Source organism: Oncorhynchus tshawytscha, linkage group LG14 (genome assembly GCF_018296145.1).
Source record: "Oncorhynchus tshawytscha isolate Ot180627B linkage group LG14, Otsh_v2.0, whole genome shotgun sequence".
Lineage (NCBI taxonomy): Eukaryota > Metazoa > Chordata > Actinopteri > Salmoniformes > Salmonidae > Oncorhynchus > Oncorhynchus tshawytscha.
In genome coordinates, this window is record NC_056442.1 from 23,685,484 (window position 1) to 23,708,121 (window position 22,638).

The window sequence follows — 22,638 nt, forward strand, 5'->3', positions numbered from 1 at the left end:
AAGGGGGAGACAGCCGGCGTGATTGACAAGACTTGGAACCGAAAGAAATCAGGACAGAGAGAAAGATTGCTGCTTGAACGTCCTGCTGTTAAAAGTTCACTCGGTGAGAGAATGACACAAATACACTAGGAGGAGGAGGAGGAGGAGGAGAGGTGGGAAAGGCAACATCAACACAGATGATTCCTTCCAACAGTTCACCGAGTGCTGGGAGGGATAAAGAGGAATTCTAGCCCGCCTCCGTCTCGCTCTCTCCCTCCCTCCCTCTCACTTTCCCTCCCTCCTCTCTCCTCTGTGTGCCTGCTCCCTCCCCCTGACCAGTGGAGAAGAGGGAGATTAACCTGAGTGAGTGTGTGAGAGAGAGGAGTGTTTAAAGCCGGGCAGAGCAGAGCAGACACTCATAGTTGGCCAGCGCTGAGGGGGAATACTATATTGGAGCTCGAGAGGTGAACTTACGTATGGGTTACTACTATCTCTGTCTCTGTCTGTCTCTGTCTGTCTGTCTCTCTCTCTGTCTCTGTTTCTCTGTTTCTCTGTCTCTGTCTGTCTCTGTCTCTGTCTCTCTCTCTGTTTCTCTGTGTCTCTGTTTCTCTGTCTCTGTTTCTCTGTCTGTCTCTCTCTCTGTCTCTGTTTCTCTGTCTGTCTCTCTCTCTGTCTCTCTCTGTCTGTCTGTCTGTCTGTCTGTCTGTCTGTCTGTCTGTCTGTCTGTCTGTCTGTCTGTCTGTCTGTCTGTCTGTCTGTCTGTCTGTCTGTCTGTCTGTCTGTCTGTCTGTCTGTCTGTCTGTCTGTCTGTCTGTCTGTCTGTCTGTCTGTCTGTCTGTCTGTGTCTACTGTCTCTCTTACTACTATCTCTCTCTGTCTGTCTCTGCCTGTCTCTGTGTCTGTCTCTCTCTCTGTCTCTCTGTCTCTCTGTGTCTCTCGCTCTCTGTGTCTCTCGCTCTCAGACACACACACACACACACACACACACACACTGTACACTCACGGAAACTATGTTACAATTACCTCACTGGTTTAATTCTCAACAGCCTTGTCACATGCCTGGCTTCAATACAGATTGTGTCTTTTTACTTTTCTACTGATTCACTTCACATCTTTCAGTCTGTCATGTTTGAGTAGTGTTTGCTTTTCGAGAGACCTCCGTATGGTCATCCAGTGTGTCGGAGCAGGCTGATGAATGTGAGCTTTGACTCGGCAGGATAGAGGACACCCTGAGGGACCTCCTGGTGCGCATGGGACCTGACGGTTCAACTGCAGCTCACAAGACTGACTCCTCCCCAATCGCCATTCAAAGTGCGTGTGTCTGGGACACTCAGACAGGAGGAGGGAGCAGCCCCAGAGAGAGCAGAGAAGACCCAGTGAGAGCAGAGAAGACCCAGTGAGAGCAGAGAAGACCCAGTGAGAGCAGAGAAGACCCAGTGAGGAACACAGGGACTGGAGGCAGTGGAGCAGAGATGGACGCAGGTCCTCTGACAGCCGAGGGAGAGGGCTCCTCTCCGGAGGGCGAGACGGTGTGCTCCGCGCTCGCCCGCTACGAGGCCACACTGAGGGATGCCGTGCGTGAGATCCATGTGGACGTAAGCGCCTTCAAGCAGGGCATGGAGCGCCGTCTGGTGGAGGCGACGGCCCACGCCAGCGAGGGCCCCCTAGGCCTGGCTGTGGCCCAGCTGCAGCAGGAGAACCGACAGCTCCGGAGCCAGCTGGAGGCCCTTAAACATCAGGTGGAGCTCCTCACTGGGATAGTGTGCGACAGAGGCGCCCTGAGGACCAACAACAACCAGCACCAGCCAGCGTCCTTCCAGACACACAGCAGCAGCCAGGAGAGGGTGAGCCCCCAGTCCCCCTCCACATCCCCCACCTGCCCTGCTGGTGGCCCCAGTATGGGAGCCCTGACTGGGTCAGCCTTGGGCTCGGCCTCCAGCCCCACTGCCACCCGCTTCTCCAGCCGAGCTACCTTCGCTGTGTCCAGCAAGACTAACGTGAGTTTTTTTTTAATGATTTTTTATTTCACCTTTATTTAACCAGGTAGGCCAGTTGAGAACAAGTTCTCATTTACAACTGTGACCTGGCCAAGATAAAGCAAAGCAGTGTGACAAATACAACACAGTTGCACATGGGCTCAACAAACGTACAGTCAATAACACAATATAAAAACCTGTATACAGTGTGGGCAAATGAAGTAAGGAGGTAAGGCAATAAATAGGCCAATAATGGTGAAGTAATTACCATTTAGTAATTTACACTGGAGTGATATGTGCAGATGAGGATGTGCAAGTAGAAATACTGGTGTGCAAAAGAGCAGACAAACAAAAACAAATATGGGGATGAGGTAGGTAGGTAGTTGGTTGGATGGGCTATTTACAGATGGGCTGTGTACAGCTGCAGCGATCAGTAAACTGATCTGACAGCTGACGCTTAAAGTTAGTGAGGGAGATTTAAATCTCCAACTTCAGTGATTTTTACAATTCGTTCCAGTCATTGGCAGCAGAGAGCTGGAAGGAAAGGCGGCCAAAGAGGTGTTGGCTTTGGGGATGACCAGTGAAATATACCTGTTGGAGCGCATGCTACGGGTGGGTGCTGCTATGGTGAACAGTGAGGCGGAGCTTTACCTAGCAAAGGCTTATAGATGACCTGGAGCCAGTGGGTTTGGCGATGAATATGTAGCGAGGACGAGCCAACAAGAGCATATAGGTCGCAGTGTTGTGTAGTATATGGGGTAGTATATGTAGACTGTATCCAATTGGCTGAGTAGTGTTGGAGGGTATTTTGTAAATGACATCGCCGAAAGTCAAGGATCGGTAGGATAGTCAGTTTATGAGGGTATGTTTGGCAGCATGAGTGAAGGAGGCTTTGTTGCGAAATAGGAAGCTGATTCTAGATGTAACTTTTGGATTGGAGGTGTTTAATATGAGTCTGGAAGGTGAGTTTACAGTCTAGCCAGACAGCTAGGTACTTACAGTTGTCCATATATTCTAAGTCAGAATCGTCCAGTGTAGTGATGCTAGTCGGGCGGGCGGGTACGGGCAGCGATCGGTTGAAGACCGTGCATTTAGTTTTACGATCATTTAAGAGCAGTTGCAGGCAACGGAAGGAGTGTTGTATGTTGTTGAAGCTCGTTTGGAGGTTTGCTAACACAGTGTCCAAAGAAGGGCCAGAAGTATACAGAATGGTGTCGTCTGCGTAGAGGTGGATCAGAGACTCACCAGCAGCAAGAGCGACATCATTGATATATACAGAGAAGAGAGTCGGCCCGAGAATTGAACCCTGTGGCACCAGCATAGAGACTGCCAGAGGTCCGGAAACAACAGGCCCTCCGATTTGACACACTGAACTCTCTCTGAAAAGTGGTCATTCAGCTTTATACACTGGGGAGACTGGGTTGGGGTTATGGCGAACATAGAGATACATTAGAGCAGTAGATTATGTTGTGAACCTCCAGAAATCTAGCATGGGCTGATAATGGCAGCCATCTTGGCAGGGATAAATGAAAGGGTTGTATTTAATTATGTGGTGGTGACAGTATGTGGTTCTGAGAGACTGTCAAGATTGTGCAATGATTCATCCAGACTCCAGAGTGTGTTTATACTAAATCATGATATTGGGGGTTGAACAGACTTTTTTGGCCACTTCACTGAGATGATGTCAGAGCTTTGACAGCAGTGGGGAAACTCGGGTCATATTCAACTTAATATTTAAACACGCAAGCGGAGTAGATACCAGATGAAAGCAATCAGGATCATTTCCCATCGCTGAACATTTTTGGTAGAAGTAATTGCTTATTTTAATGTCCGTCCAGCCTCTGCAGTCTGAGAAAGAAGCTGTTCTTGTAGCGTTAGATCTTCTCTTTCCTGGGAGTGATAGATCATCGGAAGAATCTCTCTTTCCCTTTCTTTCTCTCTCTCTCTCTCTCTCTCTCTCTCTCTCTCTCTCTCTCTCTCTGTGATGAATGGTTCTTTTGCGCTCATATACTGCTATCATGCTGCTGACAACATGTCGCTGGAGAATCTTCTCCGGCTATTCTCTTTGTTGAGCTTGCGCAACCTTTTTGAATGGACTCCATGGTGTCCTTCAGCTTTATGAGCAACAATAAACACAGTACATTGTTTCTCACTTACACGTATCCAGACGTTCATTGGGACATTTGAGGGATTGAAAGAAAAAACAGGTGTACTTTGGTACAGTTGATGAAAAGCTAACGCTGTGGTAGTTGGTCAGTTCTAAGGTCCAGTACAGTTTGACACTTGTTGATGAGGTTTGGGTGGGAACTCAGTGATAAGTCTGGGAAAGTTACCGTCTTAGTCCTTGGTGTATTGTAAACCACAGTAGTGTCTGTTTGAAAAGTTTGAGGTTTCTCTTGACTGTATCCCAACACAAGGCCCTAAGGCTATGCTGCTTTGGAAACTACAAAGGTAACATTCACCCTTTTATAAGGTCAATATTCAGATTTTCTCTTTTATTTGATTCCAAATCTTTCCTCTTGGCTCAGAGGTTCTTTGTTGTCTCTTGGTTGTAAACTCACAGCTGCTTTCTGCAAACTAACCCTTGACTGTCTGGCACGGAGGTTGACTGCTAACTGTGACTGCTCACCCACGCAACAAACACACACAAGTACACAGCGTGTATGCAAATGACTGATGTCATGCACCTCATCTTAACAAAGCATGTTGTAAAGCATCGGAGGATTCTTATCTGATGTAAATATGTCGGTTAGTATGAAACAGAGGTTCTTTGTTTCTCATAACAGATTGTTGGAGATCCCCCTTTTTGTGGCCAAAACCTTTTTCTTCAAATTTCCAAACAACCAGACAGAGATTGGATCATAACACTGTAGAAAACTAATGTGAGTTCCTCATCTATTGATCCAATTCATTCATTCTAGTGAATATTTACATGCACCCGGAACTCAACAGGGAAACACTATCCTGTTCAGATTTCCCCTACAGCCCCATCAACACCTTTCAGCCTTAATGTCCATGTCTACACTTGACACTTGCATGCGCCTTCTGCTATCAGAGTACGAAGATTGCATTGAAAAGACAGGTCTAGGCGGAGAAAAGTCGCATTAGGTCTCCCTAACCACCTCAGGAGGTGGTCAGGGAAGCATTGTGTGCGCAAATCCTCGGTCTGGACGCAATCAGGCTACTGAAAGCGCATACAGTGGGCGACGTCATCAGCTCTCCACCCACAAGTCTCCAGAAAAGAGGACACTTTTTCATTAAACGTTGGAGGAAATACATTCCTAGCATGTGAGGAACGTGTTTGCGGAACTCATAAATGCTAGCCAGAAAAAACTATGTTTTTGTTTGCTAGAGTTATGCTAACGTGTTTGCCATCTCTTTAGCTTTGCTAGTTAGCATGCTGGCTAGCTTGAGGTTAGCTGGCAAGTTAGCTTCAGTAGTTGGCTACTGCCATCCCAGTTGTTGTTGTTGTTGTGTAATCAGATTTAGCCTGTTCCGCCGTTTGCAAAATCCAAACTGCATTTGAATATAGTGTGGGAAAAGGGAATCCGGTCACAATGTGGACACAGTAGACACATTTAAATGTAGGTGTAGACGTGTTTGGAATTCCATGACCAGAACTCCATTGATCAGAATACAAAAGCTGCATGAACTGTCAAGTCTAGACACAGCCAATGAGAGTAGAGAAAGACTGTACAGTATGTTGACTTCGTAAAGTCCGATGGGGCTGTTTCAGCAGGTCTGAGGGAGGGAGCTGATTGCGCTGGGGACCTCCGGGCACATCTGAAGATGGTTTTGCAGCCCTGGAGTTGAGCGTAGCCCCACTGAGAGAGCACAGCCAATTGGGATGTGTGCGGGCCTGCACTTTCACTCTAGGATTGGTTACAGTACATCTCCCCCTGTGCTTGACTGTGCCTTGGACACCTGACACTGATGCAGATAGATATTAATCTCTCTCTCTCTCTCTCTCTCTCTCTCTCTCTCTGTCTCTCTCTCTCTTTCTGTGTTTTTATGCAGTCTTACGTGGCTGAACACAGTTCATCAGAAGTTCCCCTCAGTCCCTTTGAGCACACACCAGCTCCCCCAGAGTCTGAGGAGGACAGGCAGTGGGTTTCACTGGGATCATTTGATACTCCTCTCAATAGAGAAACTATGAGCCTCTACCACTGTGCTGGTCAAGGCTGCTGCTCTGACAATACTAGACAGGAATCCTCCTCCTCCTGCTCATCCTCCACGGCCACCTACATCAGTCTGTCCGGTCTCTGCCGAGGAGTCACACAATGCTGCCTGTCGCCAATTACTCCACCATAGCTGCTGTCTGAAAGGGCTATTGTGTCGACATTCTGCCTCATTTGAAGTACATTGACCGAGGAGGGGATTTAGAGGAGAGGGTCACCCAGGACCCAGCCACCCCCAGACACACTCTAGGCTTCAGGAATGAGTCAGTGCCCCCTCCAACACTCCCCCATTCCCTCCTCCCTTCCTCCCCTTCTCTCACAGACCTCTTCACCTCTGCTCCACTTGCAGCAGGCATCAGAATTCACTCAAGTACTCAGACACAGGCATGCTTTCACAGACAGACCACACCTGCACACCTCCAACCTCACATTCGCTACATTCCTCAGTGTACTCCCTTTGAGGGGAGAGCTCCTGTTCCCTAATAGGTCACAAAATCAAATCAAATCAAATCAAATTTTATTTGTCACATACACATGGTTAGCAGATGTTAATGCGAGTGTAGCGAAATGCTTGTGCTTCTAGTTCCGACAATGCAGTAATAACGAGCAAGTAATCTAACTAACAATTCCAAAAAACTACTGTCTTATACACAGTGTAAGGGGATAAAGAATATGTACATAAGGATATATGAATGAGTGATGGTACAGAGCAGCATAGGCAAGATACAGTAGATGATATCGAGTACAGTATATACATATGAGATAAGTATGTAAACCAAGTGGCATAGTTAAAGTGGCTAGTGATACATGTATTACATAAGGATGCAGTCGATGATATAGAGTACAGTATCAACGTATGCATATGAGATGAACAATGTAGGGTAAGTAACATTATATAAGGTAGCATTGTTTAAAGTGGCTAGTGATATATTTACATAATTTCCCATCAATTCCCATGATTAAAGTGGCTGGAGTAGAGTCAGTGTCATTGACAGTGTGTTGGCAGTAGCCACTCAATGTTGGTGGTGGCTGTTTAACAGTCTGATGGCCTTGAGATAGAAGCTGTTTTTCAGTCTCTCGGTCCCAGCTTTGATGCACCTGTACTGACCTCGCCTTCTGGATGACAGCGGGGTGAACAGGCAGTGGCTCGGGTGGTTGATGTCCTTGATGATCTTTATGGCCTTCCTGTAGCATCGGGTTGTGTAGGTGTCCTGGAGGGCAGGTAGTTTGCCCCCGGTGATGCGTTGTGCAGACCTCACTACCCTCTGGAGAGCCTTACGGTTGAGGGCGGTGCAGTTGCCATACCAGGCGGTGATACAGCCCGCCAGGATGCTCTCGATTGTGCATCTGTAGAAGTTTGTGAGTGCTTTTGGTGACAAGCCGAATTTCTTCAGCCTCCTGAGGTTGAAGAGGCGCTGCTGCGCCTTCCTCACGATGCTGTCTGTGTGAGTGGACCAATTCAGTTTGTCTGTGATGTGTATGCCGAGGAACTTAAAACTTGCTACCCTCTCCACTACTGTTCCATCGATGTGGATGGGGGGTGTTCCCTCTGCTGTTTCCTGAAGTCCACAATCATCTCCTTAGTTTTGTTGACGTTGAGTGTGAGGTTATTTTCCTGACACCACACTCCGAGGGCCCTCACCTCCTCCCTGTAGGCCGTCTCGTCGTTGTTGGTAATCAAGCCTACCACTGTTGTGTCGTCCGCAAACTTGATGATTGAGTTGGAGGCGTGCATGGCCACGCAGTCGTGGGTGAACAGGGAGTACAGGAGGGGGCTCAGAACGCACCCTTGTGGGGCCCCAGTGTTGAGGATCAGCGGGGAGGAGATGTTGTTGCCTACCCTCACCACCTGGGGGCGGCCCGTCAGGAAGTCCAGTACCCAGTTGCACAGGGCGGGGTCGAGACCCAGGGTCTCGAGCTTGATGACGAGCTTGGAGGGTACTATGGTGTTGAATGCCGAGCTGTAGTCGATGAACAGCATTCTCACATAGGTATTCCTCTTGTCCAGATGGGTTAGGGCAGTGTGCAGTGTGCAGTGTGGTTGAGATTGCATCGTCTGTGGACCTATTTGGGCGGTAAGCAAATTGGAGTGGGTCAAGGGTGTCAGGTAGGGTGGAGGTGATATGGTCCTTGACTAGTCTCTCAAAGCACTTCATGATGACGGATGTGAGTGCTACGGGCGGTAGTCGTTTAGCTCAGTTACCTTAGCTTTCTTGGGAACAGGAACAATGGTGGCCCTCTTGAAGCATGTGGGAACAGCAGACTGGTATAGGGATTGGTTGAATATGTCCGTAAACACACCGGCCAGCTGGTCTGCGCATGCTCTGAGGGCGCGGCTGGGGATGCCGTCTGGGCCTGCAGCCTTGCGAGGGTTAACACGTTTAAATGTCTTACTCACTTCGGCTGCAGTGAAGGAGAGACCGCATGATTCCGTTGCAGGCCGTGTCAGTGGCACTGTATTGTCCTCAAAGCGGGCAAAAAAGTTATTTAGTCTGCCTGGGAGCAAGACATCCTGGTCCGTGACTGGGCTGGGTTTCTTCCTGTAGTCCGTGATTGACTGTAGACCCTGCCACATACCTCTTGTGTCTGAGCCGTTGAATTGAGATTCTACTTTGTCTCTGTACTGGCGCTTAGCTTGTTTGATAGCCTTGCGGAGGGAATAGCTGCACTGTTTGTATTCAGCCATGTTACCAGACACCTTGCCCTGATTAAAAGCAGTGGTTCGTGCCTTCAGTTTCACACGAATGCTGCCATCAATCCACGGTTTCTGGTTAGGGAATGTTATCTTTGACAGTTAACGTAACTACATAACACAGGACCACAGTGTGAATCCTTAGGTCCTCACTGTCCTGTGCTGGGCTGTGCTGGGCTGTGCTGGGCTGTGTGTGTGTGTGTGCCTGGTTGCATGCATGTGTGTGTCTTCTCTCAGACTGAGGCATCTTCAGGGCATGTGAACCGACGGGGGGGTGGTGTGAGACAGTGGAAACTCCGTCAGAGCACGCTCACACTGTCACCGTGAGCAGACACACACCGCGCACGTACTGTACAAACAACCCACACAGCGTCCTGCCCTCAACACACCTCCAACGGTAGGATCCCATTGCATACACTAAACACACTCATACTATTATACAGCACACATGGAGAGGACTTCTAAAGAGGAGCAGAGCACAGGTTGTATTATCAAAACGCCTCAAATCAGCTGAAAGCCAACGCTCCCTGTCACTGCTACACACACACACACACACACACACACACACACACACACACACACACACACACACGCAATACACCAACATCATATACTCTCTCCGCTCCTTACAATTCAGGACCCCCGCTATTAACATTACTCAACCACCGTCTTCTGCACTGCTGCTCAAACATGCAATTACTAATGGACTGCTTGGTTTACCTTGCAGTGCCATAGGTGCGTGTGTTCGTCACAGTCTAGTATAGTCTGATGGATAGATTGTATGAATGGGGGGGGGGGGAGCATTCATCCTGCTCCATACCAAATTACTGTTTGTGATGGTTGGCTCACGATGTGCACCTATGCACACAGCAGTGAAGACTGCTGAGGGGAAGAAGGCTCATAATAATGGAATGGCATCAAACATATGGTAACCATGTGTTTCATGTATTTGATACCATTCCTCTCCACCTCACATCTCACACTCCTCACATTGATTTGGTGCTTGTTGTTCTCCTGATGAAGATCTGTGGACAATCGCAGGAGGTTGGTGGCACCTTAATTGGGGAGGACGGGCCCGTGGTAATGGCTGGAGTGGAATGGTATCAAACACGTGGTTTCCATGGTTTCTATGTGTTTGATGCCATTCCATTCGCTCCATTCCAGCCATTATTATGAGCCGTCCTCCCCTCAGCTACACTTCAACTATGACAGACAAAATGAGAGAAAAAAATCCAGAAAATCACATTGTAGGATTTTTTATGAATTTATTAGCAAATTATGGTGGAAAATAAGTATTTGGTCACCTACAAACAAGCAAGATTTCTGGCTCTCACAGACCTGTAACTTCTTCTTTAAGAGGCACCTCTGTCCTCCACTCGTTACCTGTATTAATGGCACCTGTTTGAACTTGTTATCAGTATAAAAGACACCTGTCCACAACCTCAAACAGTCACACTCCAAACTCCACTATGGCCAAGACCAAAGAGCTGTCAAAGGACACCAGAAACAGAATTGTAGACCTGCACCAGGCTGGGAAGACTGAATCTGCAATAGGTAAGCAGCTTGGTTTGAAGAAATCAACTGTGGGAGCAATTATTAGGAAATGGAAGACATACAAGACCACTGATAATCTCCCTCGATCTGGGGCTCCACGCAAGATCTCACCCCGTGGGGTCAAAATGATCACAAGAACGGTGAGCAAAAATCCCAGAACCACACGGGGGGACCTAGTGAATGACCTGCAGAGAGCTGGGACCAAAGTAACAAAGCCTACCATCAGTAACACACTACGCCGCCAGGGACTCAAATCCTGCAGTGCCAGACGTGTCCCCCTGCTTAAGCCAGTACATGTCCAGGCCCGTCTGAAGTTTGCTAGAGAGCATTTGGATGATCCAGAAGAAGATTGGGAGAATGTCATATGGTCAGGTGAAACCAAAATTTTTGGTAAAAACTCAACTCATCGTGTTTGGACGACAAAGAATGCTGAGTTGCATCCAAAGAACACCATACCTACTGTGAAGCATGGGGGTGGAAACATCATGCTTGGGGGCTGTTTTTCTGCAAAGGGACCAGGACGGCTGATCCGTGTAAAGGAAAGAATGAATGGGGCCATGTATCGTGAGATTTTGAGTGAAAACCTCCTTCCATCAGCAAGGGCATAGAAGATGAAACGTGGCTGGGTCTTTCAGCATGACAATGATCCCAAACACACCGCCCGGGCAACGAAGGAGTGGCTTCGTAAGAAGCATTTCAAGGTCCTGGAGTGGCCTAGCCAGTCTCCAGATCTCAACCCCATAGAAAATCTTTGGAGGGAGTTGAAAGTCCGTGTTGCCCAACAACAGCCCCAAAACATCACTGCTCTAGAGGAGATCTGCATGGAGGAATGGGCCAAAATACCAGCAACAGTGTGTGAAAACCTTGTGAAGACTTACAGAAAACGTTTGACCTCTGTCATTGCCAACAAAGGGTATATAACAAAGTATTGAGATAAACTGTTGTTATTGACCAAATACTTATTTTCCACCATAATATGCAAATAAATTTATAAAAATCCGTCAATGTGATTTTCAGGATTTTTTTTTCTCCTTTTGTCTGTCATAGTTGAAGTGTACCTATGAGGAAAATTACAGGCCTCTCTCATCTTTTTAAGTGGGAGAACTAGCACAATTGGTGGCTGACTAAATACTTTTTTGCCCCACTGTATATAGCAACGAATTGGCGAGGGCACTAGCACAGTCTGGAGCACTCGGCCTCAGCCTACTAGAATCTGAAGTCAAATGTCTACTGTTTGCTGATGATCTGGTGCTTCTGTCCCCAACCAAGGAGGGCCTACAGCAGCACCTAGATCTTCTGCACTGTCAAAACTTGGGCCCTGGCAGTAAATCTCAGTAAGACAAAAATAATGGTGTTCCAAAAAAAGGTCCAGTTGCCAGGACCACAAATACAAATTCCATCTAGACACCGTTGCCCTAGAGCACACAAACTATTCATACCTCGGCCTAAACATCAGCACCACAGGTAACTTCCACAAAGCTATGAACACCACAGGTAACTTCCACAAAGCTATGAACGATCTGAGAGACAAGGCAAGAAGGGCCTTCTATGCCATCAAAAGGAACATAACATTTGACATACCAATTAAGATCTGGCTAAAAAATACTTGAATCAGTTATAGAACCCATTGCCCTTTATGGTTGTGAGGTCTGGGGTCCGCTCACCAACCAAGAATTCCCAAAATGGGACAAACACCAAATTGAGACTGCATGCAGGATTCTGCAAAAATATAAAATGTAAAACACCAAATAATGCATGCAGAGCAGAATTAGGCCGATACCCGTTAATGATCAAAATCCAGAAAAGAGACATTAAATTCCACATAAAAGGAAGCGATTCCCAAACCTTCCATAACAAAGCCATCACCTACAGAGAGATGAACCTGTAGAAGAGTCCCCTAAGCAAGCTGGTCCTGGGGCTCTGTTCACAAACAGACCCCACACAGCAACACCATTAGACCCAACCAAATCATGAGAAAACAAAAAGATAATTACTTGACACAATGGAAAGAATTAATAACAGAACTGAGCAAACTAGAATGCTATTTGGCTCTAAACAGAGAGTACACAGTAGCAGAATACCTGACCACTGTGACTGACCCAAACTTAAGGAAAGCTTTGACTATGTACAGACTGAGAGCATAGCCTTGCTCTTGAGAAAGGCCGTCGTTGGCAGACCTGGCTCTCAAGAGAAGACAGGCTATGTGTACACTGCCCACAAAATGAGGTAGAAACTGAGCTGCACTTCCTAACCACTTGCCAAATGTATGACCATATTAGAGACACATATTCCCTCCGATTACACAGATACGCAAAGATATCGAAAACAAACCAAATTTTGATCAACTCACATATATATATATATATATCCTCTCCCCCAATAGAGATATATATATATATATATATATATGGGGGGGGGAGAGAAAGAGATACACAGAGAGAGAAAGAGACACAGAGAGAGACAGAGAGAGAGGTCAGGGGTGAAGGGGGCTTGAGAGAGGCATGCGAGCAGGGCTGGGCTGGCTTGACTGGCCGGCCGCTCCCCTCCCAGGCTGCCCCTGGCTCTCCTAATTACTTCCAGACAATGCCCTGTATTTCCCATCGCCGTGGTTACAGGTTCCACCGCCCTCTACATTCATTGTTGGCCGTGGGTCCCGTGGGGAGAGGGAGGGAGAGGGAGGGAGAAAGAGGAAGGACTCGGAGGGGGAGGGAGGGAGCGAGCGAGGGAGGGGGAGGCCTAGGAAAGAGAGAGGGAGAGAGAGGGAGGGAGTACTCTGAGGGAGAAAGAGGAAGGACTCGGAGGGAGGGAGGGAGGGAGGGAGGGCTCGGAAAGAGAGAGGGAGAGAGAGGGAGAGAGAGGGAGGGGAGGGAGGGAGTAGGGAGGGAGTACTCGGAGGGAGGACTCGGGGAGGGAGGACTCGGGGAGGGAGGACTCGGAGGCAGGGAGAGGGAGGGAGGACTCAGCGAGAGGGAGGGAGGGAAAGGGAGGACTCGGAAAGAAGGAGGGAGGGAGAATGAGGTAGGATTCAGAGAGAGAGGGAGGGAGGACTCGGAGGGAGGGAGGGAGAGGACTCTGGAGGGAGGGAGAGAGAGGGAGGACTCGGAGAGAGGGAGGGAGCGAGGGAGAGAGAGGGAGGACTCGGAGGGAGGGAGAGGGAGGGAGGACTCGGAGGGAGGGAGATGGAGGGAGGATTCGGAGGGAAGGGAGAGGGAGGGAGAGAGAGGGAGGACTCGGGGAGAGGGAGGCCTCGGAGAGAGGGAGGGAGGGAGAGGGAGGACTTGGCGAGAGAGAGAGGAAAATAGTGTTTGTTTTGTTATTATTTATTATATATATATATTATATTTTTTTCATTTTCAAACAGACAGACAACAACAGCAAAAGTTTAGTGGGAATTAGTGTTTGTATTAGACTTGTTTGCACTGGTTTGACTCAACACTTTTCATGCAGCCATACTGTACGGACTAGAGGGTGTGCTGTTTTTCGGAGCACGTGTCCTCGCACCTCCTAACTTAGCTGATTGAATCATCAGACAGTCATGTCATATCACCAGGTTTTATCGATTTGTTTTGGTGTCGGGAGGCTGGGACACCGATGTCTTGCACAGCTGGTGCCTTGTAACCCGAGAGCGGACTACTAAACCTCTTGGATCTTGGAGATGTCGAAGTTATTGGGTGCCAACTGCTGTCCTGGGGAGTCGGTCCCATCTCCCTTCCCTCCCCTTATGCTCTCTCAATCTTACATGACCTTCCGCATCACACACACACACATCCTACATGTCTTTCTGCGGCACGCACGCACAATCTTACATTGCCGCATGCGTCACACTCTCAACGGTACATGGTCTTCCGGGACATCCAGCCCCTGACCGGAACATAAGGTTATCTTATTTGTACGCCGGTGACATTGGGGTATATCTATTCTAAACCTTTGACAGTGTTTTATGGACCCTGCCTTGTGACTGAAACCCTGGAAAATCCCAGTGAAAGAGGAGAGATCCTGAAGCAGGTTCATAGGGGGATTAGAGGTGGGAGGCTCTCTGAAGCCCTTGAGAAGGGTATGCGTGCCCAGTTAGTTTAATACAAGGGCCTGTGTGGGTGTGTGTGTGTGTGTGTGTGCTCGGCCTAACAGCCTCGCTCCCACTAACACCCATCAGATAAGGCAGGGGCCCCTGTAGTCAGGTGATGTAAAGAAAGTGTTCAAAGGGCCCCCCTCGTTTCTGTAGGACCAAGGCGCCGACCTGGGTCCCCCTGTTAAATTGCAGGCTTTGTGGGTCTTTTGAAAGAACAGGTGGTTTTGTGTGTCTCTCCCTCCGTGAGGACTTCCCTGTTCTACAAGGAAATTACAGAGCAAAGACCCCTTTTATAGACCTGTGATGAGAGGCCCACTATAACTGTACTGTCTGCTTGCTCTGAACAGCTCTGGTGTGTGTGTGTGTGTGTGTGTGTGTGTGTGTGTGTGTGTGTGTGTGTGTGTGTGTGTGTGTGTGTGTGTGTGTGTGTGTGTGTGTGTGTGTGTGTGTGTGTGTGTGTGTGTGTGTGTGTGTGCCCCCAATTGTCTTCATGTTCCATTCCGCACCCCTCATTGAAACGTCATCGAAACTGCAAGACTCGCAATATAACAATCCACTTAGATTATCTTGTGTTTGCACATCAACATTTCTATGGCATGTTGCCAGGAGGGACATGGGACAGCTGTGATATTTACACCCACATGAAAGTGCCATGTGCCTGGGAGAACCCACTGTCCCACTCTACTACCACCACCACCTGTTACCATCTGTATTCAGCCTCATACCCTTGAATGCTGTGTTGGCCCTGATGCTTTTTGTCCATACGCTGCTGAACCAGGTCGGAGAGAGGGAGAGGGGGAGGGGGAGAGGGAGAGAGAGGGGGGGGGGGGCGTTTAGGAGTGGGGTTACAGTCCTGCTGAATGGGGAGATTCTAATGTAGTTATCCACTCTCAGGTCAGGTGTGCCTCCGCAGGGAGAAGAGAGAGTGGAGGCTCCTAGAAAGGCTACATTGTTGATCCAGTGTGCCCACTAGCTCTGCTTCTAAGGCAATAAGGACATAGAGACTGAGAAACTGAACACACAGGACAGGGGGTGTCATCTTTGATCCTGCCCTGCAGGCTAAGACTGACCCCCCCCCCCCATTTCTCTCGTGAGTCTGTGTAGCAGGCTGAGGGCTTTTCCACATTCCCTACATCATTTCACGATTTCCTCCAAATATTTTATAGTTCCCCACTGATAATTCAATGACGCACTCCCAGGGACCGGGGGATTTGTTGTTCCAGTGTGGCGGAGAGAGGGGCTGTTGTGTGCTCCTGCCTGTGTTGTGTGGAGAATTGGTGTGCGTGTGTTGCTCTGTGGGGTGTCCCTTGATTCCTGGTCATCCTCTTAAATGTAGATTTGAAAAGGGCCTTCCTACTATTTGACATTAACTTTGGTCCGAGATCAGATCAAACCGAGGGTACCCCCTACGTTCGATCGCTACTATCCTAAAAGATTTGCCTACTTTTATCTTCAGGCCCAGAGCACCACAGTCTCACACACACATGTCTGGTGGCCCATTCAGACAGGAGGAGAAGCGTGGCTTAGTACAGAACGTTTCCAGGGCTGGGACACACCAAGACAGGAGGAGCTTGGGTTTTAGCCAGAGCATCAGGGTTGATCAGGGCTCATGGGCTTCCATGGTTGACTGGGGGAAATTTGTCTCCCCCCCATCACCTTCTCCCAGTGGGACAGTCAGCTGTTCCCAGCTCACTTCGGCCCTTCTTAATGCAGTCTCTCTCTCTCTCACTCTCACTCTCACTCTCACTCTCACTCTCACACACACACACAACCCAGCAGCAGCAGCATTCCTCTCTGCTGAGGTCACCTGGCTCCTTTCTCTCCTACAGCTCAATTACTGACTTCATTTTCACTGGGAGGAATGTACCCTTTCTTTGATAATAACTGTATACAATAACTTGTATTGTATGTGTGTGTGCGCATGTGCATACATGCATGTGTGAGAGCAAGAAAGAGCAAGTCAGAAACATTACACTTCCTCCACAGACAAATCACACAGCCCTCAGTCACTTCCTGGTTGTCTTCCTGAAAGGCTCCTCTGTGGATTGGCTGGTTAGTCAGGCACACAGTGTACTGAGCCCCAGTCACGTACTAATGAAAGTAGTAGATGTGGTGCGGTAGCAACGTTGTGGGGGGTGGAGGATTTAACAAGATAAAAATGGAACAATAATGTTCCTTGGCCATGGATGCCATGAATGGGAACTTGAAACATGTCAGCACTCTGAAATGACTTGATCTGACCATGTATCGGATAACATGCTTATTTTGGCATCTAAAAGTTGTTCACGTGTTTTAAAGGGCCTGTCATCAAAATAGAAGACACTGTGACACCTGAGTAGTCTGGGGAGGGGTGTTCATGTGATTCTATCTCTGTGTCCTGTAGAGTATTGAACGTGAGGAGCCAATAGAGGTGGATCCAACCCCTGTATCCCCTGCACTGGAGAATGGACACTCTACTACCCCAGGTAATGACTGTTCTATTCTCTACCATCTCAGCTACAGTAGAAATACAGCCATACTTACCATCCCATGTACTGTATGAGGGGATGTACTGCATTTTCTCAATGCTTGTCCAATCAGAAAACTCGACTGTGTCACATGGAAAAAGCTCGCCAGCCAATAACAACGTCCCGTATGAAAGCACGGCCCCTGTTGCCATGCGGATGCCCCACCTACCCATCACCGCCACAACCAAAACGGCTGAGCCCTCAGTTATGAAGAGCGAATCTCCCACCAGTCCCGTACGTTCTCTGCCCTCGCCTGTATCAGAGCCTACTGACAACAACCAGCCTCAAACCATCCCAGAATCCTCCATTCAACCAGGTAAGAGGCACCAGACATCAGCTAAAAGCTCCATAAGCCATAATATCCTTTGAAACACCCTTTGTCTTTTTGCGGTTTAGTGTCTTCTATGAAGACATGGACCCCCAGTCTCAGCCGAGGTCTGGGCTCTCCTCGACTGTCAGGTAAGAGGGATCTATCAAGTCAGGCCTGTTACTAGAACTGGAACTAACCAGACTCACACAATGTTTTATTCCCACAGTTTCCTTATCTGTTCTTTGATTTGTCATTTGCAGAAAAGTCCTTGTCCGCTCCCCCGAAGTCAGTGACTTACTCTGGCCTCATTCAACACAACACAGACGGGTGAGTGAACTATTCTTTACTCAGTCCTAGAGAAGTGAGATAGTCCATGCTTTAACCCACTTGCCATTTCGAATGGCCTCATTGTGGCCCAAGTTGATGTGTGACACTCCTCTGTCCTCCGACCCGCAGGGTGGAAGATGTGGGCGGGGTCCTGCCCTTTGGGAGGGGAGTTGAGCGGAGGCGGGAGCTGGTGAGGTCACAGACGTTGCCACGCAACATTGGCGCTCAGGCCCGCTGGTCCATCTTTGAAAAGCTGGATTCTGAAGCCAGCAGGTACCACCCTCTCTCCTCCCACCATCATCTCTCTTTCTATGCCATCTGTCCCTAAACTGATAGGTCCTCTCCTTTTCCCTTGTATTATCCCTCCTTTCTCCTGGGTAATTCTTAACTCATACTTCGGTTGCATCCCAATTCTCTACACACTCTCATTCTCTCTCTCTCTCTCTCTCTCTCTCTCTCTCTCTCTCTCTCTCTCTCTCTCTCTCTCTCATTTAACAATGGTGGAAAAACATCACTCAACCACGGGAAGTGTGCAAGTGTACACTTCGGGAGAGAATAGGGACACGACCTCTGTCATGTTTGCTGGCTCATCGTGTTGACCCCTGTCCCCGTTCCTCTCAGTAGGTCCAAGCCCATGGACTCCAAGCCCAAGCTGAAGCGTTCTCAGAGCTTTGGTGTGTCCAGTGCCAGCAGCATCAAGCAGATTCTTCTGGAGTGGTGCCGCTCCAAAACCATAGGATACCAGGTGAGACCGTGGTGACAGAACACGGCTACACACCGGAACAGAGCCCTGGGCCGTATTCACAAAGCAAACTCAGAGTAGAGGCTGATCTAGGATCAGGTCCACCTGTTATGAATACACCTCTATAGTAGCCAGTAACAAAGATGATGAATATGGAACTGTCATCTGGTCACCTGAAATGGATCCACTACGCAGGAGCAGTCTTTTGTCATTTTTGCTAGCTCCTGAAGAGGGCATTAAAATAACTCTCCTGGATTCTCCATGGGTTAAACCATTAGCACATAGCGGAGCGTTGATGTGTTAATGAGAAGCAACTTGCCATGGTTATGCTGCATACTGAACTAAGCGTACTATTGTAGTATTGTGTGTGTGTGTGTGTGTGTGTGTGTGTGTGTGTGTGTGTGTGTGTGTGTGTGTGTGTGTGTGTGTGTGTGTGTGTGTGTGTGTGTGTGTGTGTGTGTGTGTGTGTGTGTGTGTGTAGAACATGCATATCCGTGTGTGTTTGAGTTACGGCTCATTGCTTGGGCTGTTGGCTTCACTCTGCCATGCACTCTGTAGCAGCTGTGCCAGTCTGTCCATGTGGCTCTGGTTAAACAGAGAGCTGTCACGGGCCAAGGCCGGCCCCGCAGAGCAAACAGCACCGGCCGATTCCCGCAGGCAGCTCCTCCTCACACTCAAATTAGAGACCTGACCGGCGCTCAACGAACATGACAAGTTGTATTTTCCCACTGACACGCTGAGGTTTTTATAGGCTAAAGGACACAAAAACCGTGAAATTACACAGTTCTGAAATCATGTCCAATTGGAGAGAAACTGAGCGAGACGCAGGTAGAGGAATTGAGGATAAAGAACCATTCAGGATTCCTCCTCTGTTTTCCACATTATGACAGAGAAACCTGGGAGAGGTAATTTCATAAAGTTAGAATAGGTAGCCAATAATTTTTCTAGTTTTTTTTTGTCTGTCTGGTTTATTCTTACGTCTCTTTTACGGTACCTCCGTATCCCCCCCTCCCGCTAAACACATGTGCAAATACACCACGCACACTCAGAGACATTTACAGTCCAGACACACACACAACCACACACTCCTAGCTCTGTCTCTCCGTCCCCAGAACATAGACATCCAGAACTTCTCGTCCAGTTGGAGTGACGGCATGGCCTTCTGTGCCCTGGTCCATTCCTTCTTCCCCACTGAGTTTGACTACAACGTGCTGACGCCTGCCGACCGCAAACACAACTTTGAGCTGGCCTTCGGGACAGCAGAGTACGTAACTTTTACATTGTATTACGCGTTATGTATACATTCTGTATTTCTGAGCATTGTACACACAACCCCATGAACCTCTGTCTTGAATCATGTTGGAACGATTTATCCATTCATTATGTCGCAACATTGTAAGATCATATCAGTGGGACAACGCTTTATGTATCGGGCCTATTCATGTGCATTTCCAATGTCGCTCTCCTCTTGGTTTGGTGAAGCTATGGACACTACAGTGCTGTGCTTGATATGAAGGCGATCCCAAGTTACCTGTGTAGATACATTTAGAGTCCCAGTGTCCCTGGCCACCACACAAGGAGAAATAACATGAATGGAATCACCTTCAGATTCCATTAATAGCGTTGATACGTGGAACCTTGCAGCACTGAGATGACCTTACAATGTTTCTGTTGCATCTTGGTAAATAGTGTCTCCAGCCCACACGTTAAGCCAGCGAAGCAGCCGCTGCCAGAGAATACCCTCTCCCCTCCCCGGGTCCCCGCAGTAACCTCCTCTTCCCTCTGCTCTGCTTCCATCCGCTCCTCTCACATTCCTCCAGCCTGACCTCCCCACTGAGAACACAGCTGCTGCAGCACAGCGTCTCGTAGTCCTGCTGACACATGGATGCATGCAGAACACTGACACAGTATAGATCAAAACCATGTGTGTCTCTAGCCACATACAGAGAGAGTTCTAAACACATGAGCTTCTGTACAATACCACAAATTAGTCAACATTGTTCCATGTGATCTATTTGCCTGGTCCCAGGTCTGTTTGTCTTGTCTTACCAACCACTCTGAATTATCATAAATATGAGTTGTGGAAAACAGTTGAAACAGATCTGGGACCAGGCTAATGAACGATCAGCCCCTTTATTAACTAAGGAATGACATAGATAGCCCTAGTCTCCTCCTTACTTGTGCCGTGCCCTCTGTCTGATTCAGGGAGAAGGCGGGCTGTGACCGGCTCATCGAGGTGGACGATATGATGGTGATGGGGCGCAAGCCGGACCCCATGTGTGTCTTTACCTACGTCCAGTCCATGTACAACCACCTGCGCAAGTTTGAGTGATGAACGATGACCTGGCAGCTACTCGACAACATCACTGCCCCACCACCACCACTCTCTTGCCTTCAGCGACAGCAGCAATGCACACTGAGAGACAACACTTCCCCCTGCTGTAACGGACAGAGTATTACATGTATTTCTCCAGTTTGAGAGATGTTTCACTCTGCCATGTTGAGTGCTCACAGCTATTCACAAGTACAAAAGGCTGTGTTATCTCTGTTTATGTATGAGTGGCTGGGTGATTATTCGCTGAAAGTTCTGTGTTATGTTTCAGAGAGAGGGGAAGGATCTTTTCCCCCCTTTTTTTGGTGACCGACCATGTTTAAGGCTTATATTGGCACAGTTGCTGTTTGAGAGAATGGGACAGGTTGCGGAATCAACTCTTCGCTGGGGAGAAAACCTAGTCCCGTTGAAGGAGCTGCAAGAGGACTTGAACAGTGGGCCTATAACACTGGACCAAGGACAAAGGACTGAGGATCCAGAGGATTGACCCTGTGGATCAGTCTACATCCGATGTTATCATCATTTGGTTCCTTCTAGAGTTGTATTTGTTCAGGCCTCATTTACTTTATTGTCCCACTGTGGTTTCTCAGACCTGAATGTGTCTACAAAAGGCCTTGCATTGCAGCACAATAGAGAAGCTATACCAAAGTGTGCCTTTACATCAGCCGAACAGAGGAACCAAAGTACACTCACTATAAAGTTGAAGGGTATGCCATTTAACGAGCTAGAACTGCAAAGATTAACTGCACATATGTACCCACTAGATGCAAATGTAAAATGGCCTATGTTCATAGTGTTATTGCTATGGTTGTGATTTTTATTTTATTTTCATAGACAAAAAAAAGGACAAAGAAATCCTGAATAAATTGTTACTTGTTTCACACACACCTTTGTTTTTTTTATGTCATCATTTTATAGTCGGGCTGTCAGTTAATTAATTAACTTGAGTTAACTTTTTGTAATTTTAGTGCACCAAAAAAATGTATCGTGATTATTCGTCTGAAAACATCCAAAATACAGCATCTATACAGGTTAAAGAAAGTGTGCTTTATCAATTTACCAGATTTTGAATACCATTACTTTGGAGAAAATCAAGACCTTAAAATTGTCAGCTAACGTGAATTCAACTTGAACTCAACAAAACATTTCACCATTCTTTGAATTTAGGTTAAAAGTTAGGTGGAAAAAAATATGAAATGCCCTTACATTGATGACTTTTTGCAAATCCAGTCAGTTTTGCACAATATCATCACAGATTTTTGGGGTTTGAAATGACTTGGTAACAACGTTGGTTCAACCACTTTTTGCCCAGTAGGTTGTAATGCTTTTTGTATGAATACAAATCTTAAATTAGAGCTCCAATTAAGAAAATTAGGCATTTGTGATTAATCTGATTAATCGACAAATCCTGCAATTAACTTCATTAAATGTTTTTATTGTTTGACAGCCCTATTTAATATATATATAAGGTTTTAGCAATACTTTAGCAATAAATGCACACATTTGAGGACCAAAATATGATTTGATTATTTTGCATGATCCCTTCACATAAAAGGGAAAAAGGAATGGGGTGGGCAAGTCATTTGAAATCATTACTAATTGGCTCATTAAAAAAGAAGATCTGGAGTTGGTTTTTGTACAATGTGTATTCCTCTAAACCCTTCCAGCTTCGTTCAGAAATGTACGTTTTAGGATGTGTGTACGTTGGTGTATTTCGAGCTTTTCTCAGAAGTTGTACGGCTGTTAATGGGAATGGAAAACGATCACTAGGCTAATTGACTTCAATACACAGGAAGAGAAAGTGTGAAACCAGCCTTTGAAGCTGCTAGGCTTTTTCCTGTATAAAAATAATAGTTAGGCTATAGTAAACTACTTACTTTTACTTTTCGTTCATCCTAACAGCAAATGGAGGGATAAATAACAAATATTACTCTCGCAGTGAACATGGTAGAACACATTATTAGGCCTATGC

At 47.5% G+C, this 22,638-nt stretch overlaps 1 protein-coding gene across 5 annotated transcripts; it reads left to right on the forward strand.

Annotated features, from left to right (window-relative positions):
- The first annotated feature begins 291 nt into the window (after positions 1-291).
- Positions 292-21,551, forward strand: LOC112266808 (smoothelin-like protein 2). 5 transcript variants are annotated; one of them, XM_024444638.2, is made up of 10 exons: positions 292-443; positions 1,196-1,976; positions 16,832-16,913; positions 17,029-17,271; positions 17,352-17,414; positions 17,526-17,592; positions 17,722-17,865; positions 18,217-18,337; positions 19,447-19,598; positions 20,540-21,551. In XM_024444638.2, exons 2-10 carry the CDS (start codon positions 1,452-1,454, stop codon positions 20,664-20,666), a joined length of 1,524 nt encoding a protein of 507 aa, XP_024300406.2. In that variant the 5' UTR covers positions 292-443; positions 1,196-1,451; the 3' UTR covers positions 20,667-21,551. The 5 variants fall into 5 exon arrangements, with proteins under 5 accessions (XP_024300406.2, XP_042153110.1, XP_042153111.1 ...); XM_042297176.1 differs by having other exon boundaries at positions 293-443; positions 18,214-18,337; XM_042297177.1 differs by having other exon boundaries at positions 314-453; positions 18,214-18,337.
- The last annotated feature ends 1,087 nt before the right edge of the window (positions 21,552-22,638 follow it).

Bases quoted from the DNA above. Each gene is read 5' to 3' on its own strand.
- LOC112266808 (XM_042297176.1), top strand. From the start codon at position 1,452: ATGGACGCAGGTCCTCTGACAGCCGAGGGAGAGGGCTCCTCTCCGGAG. The intron at 17,415-17,525 runs GTAAGAGGGATC...TGTCATTTGCAG, and splicing joins GGGCTCTCCTCGACTGTCAG to AAAAGTCCTTGTCCGCTCCC. The intron at 19,599-20,539 runs GTACGTAACTTT...TGTCTGATTCAG, and splicing joins CTGGCCTTCGGGACAGCAGA to GGAGAAGGCGGGCTGTGACC.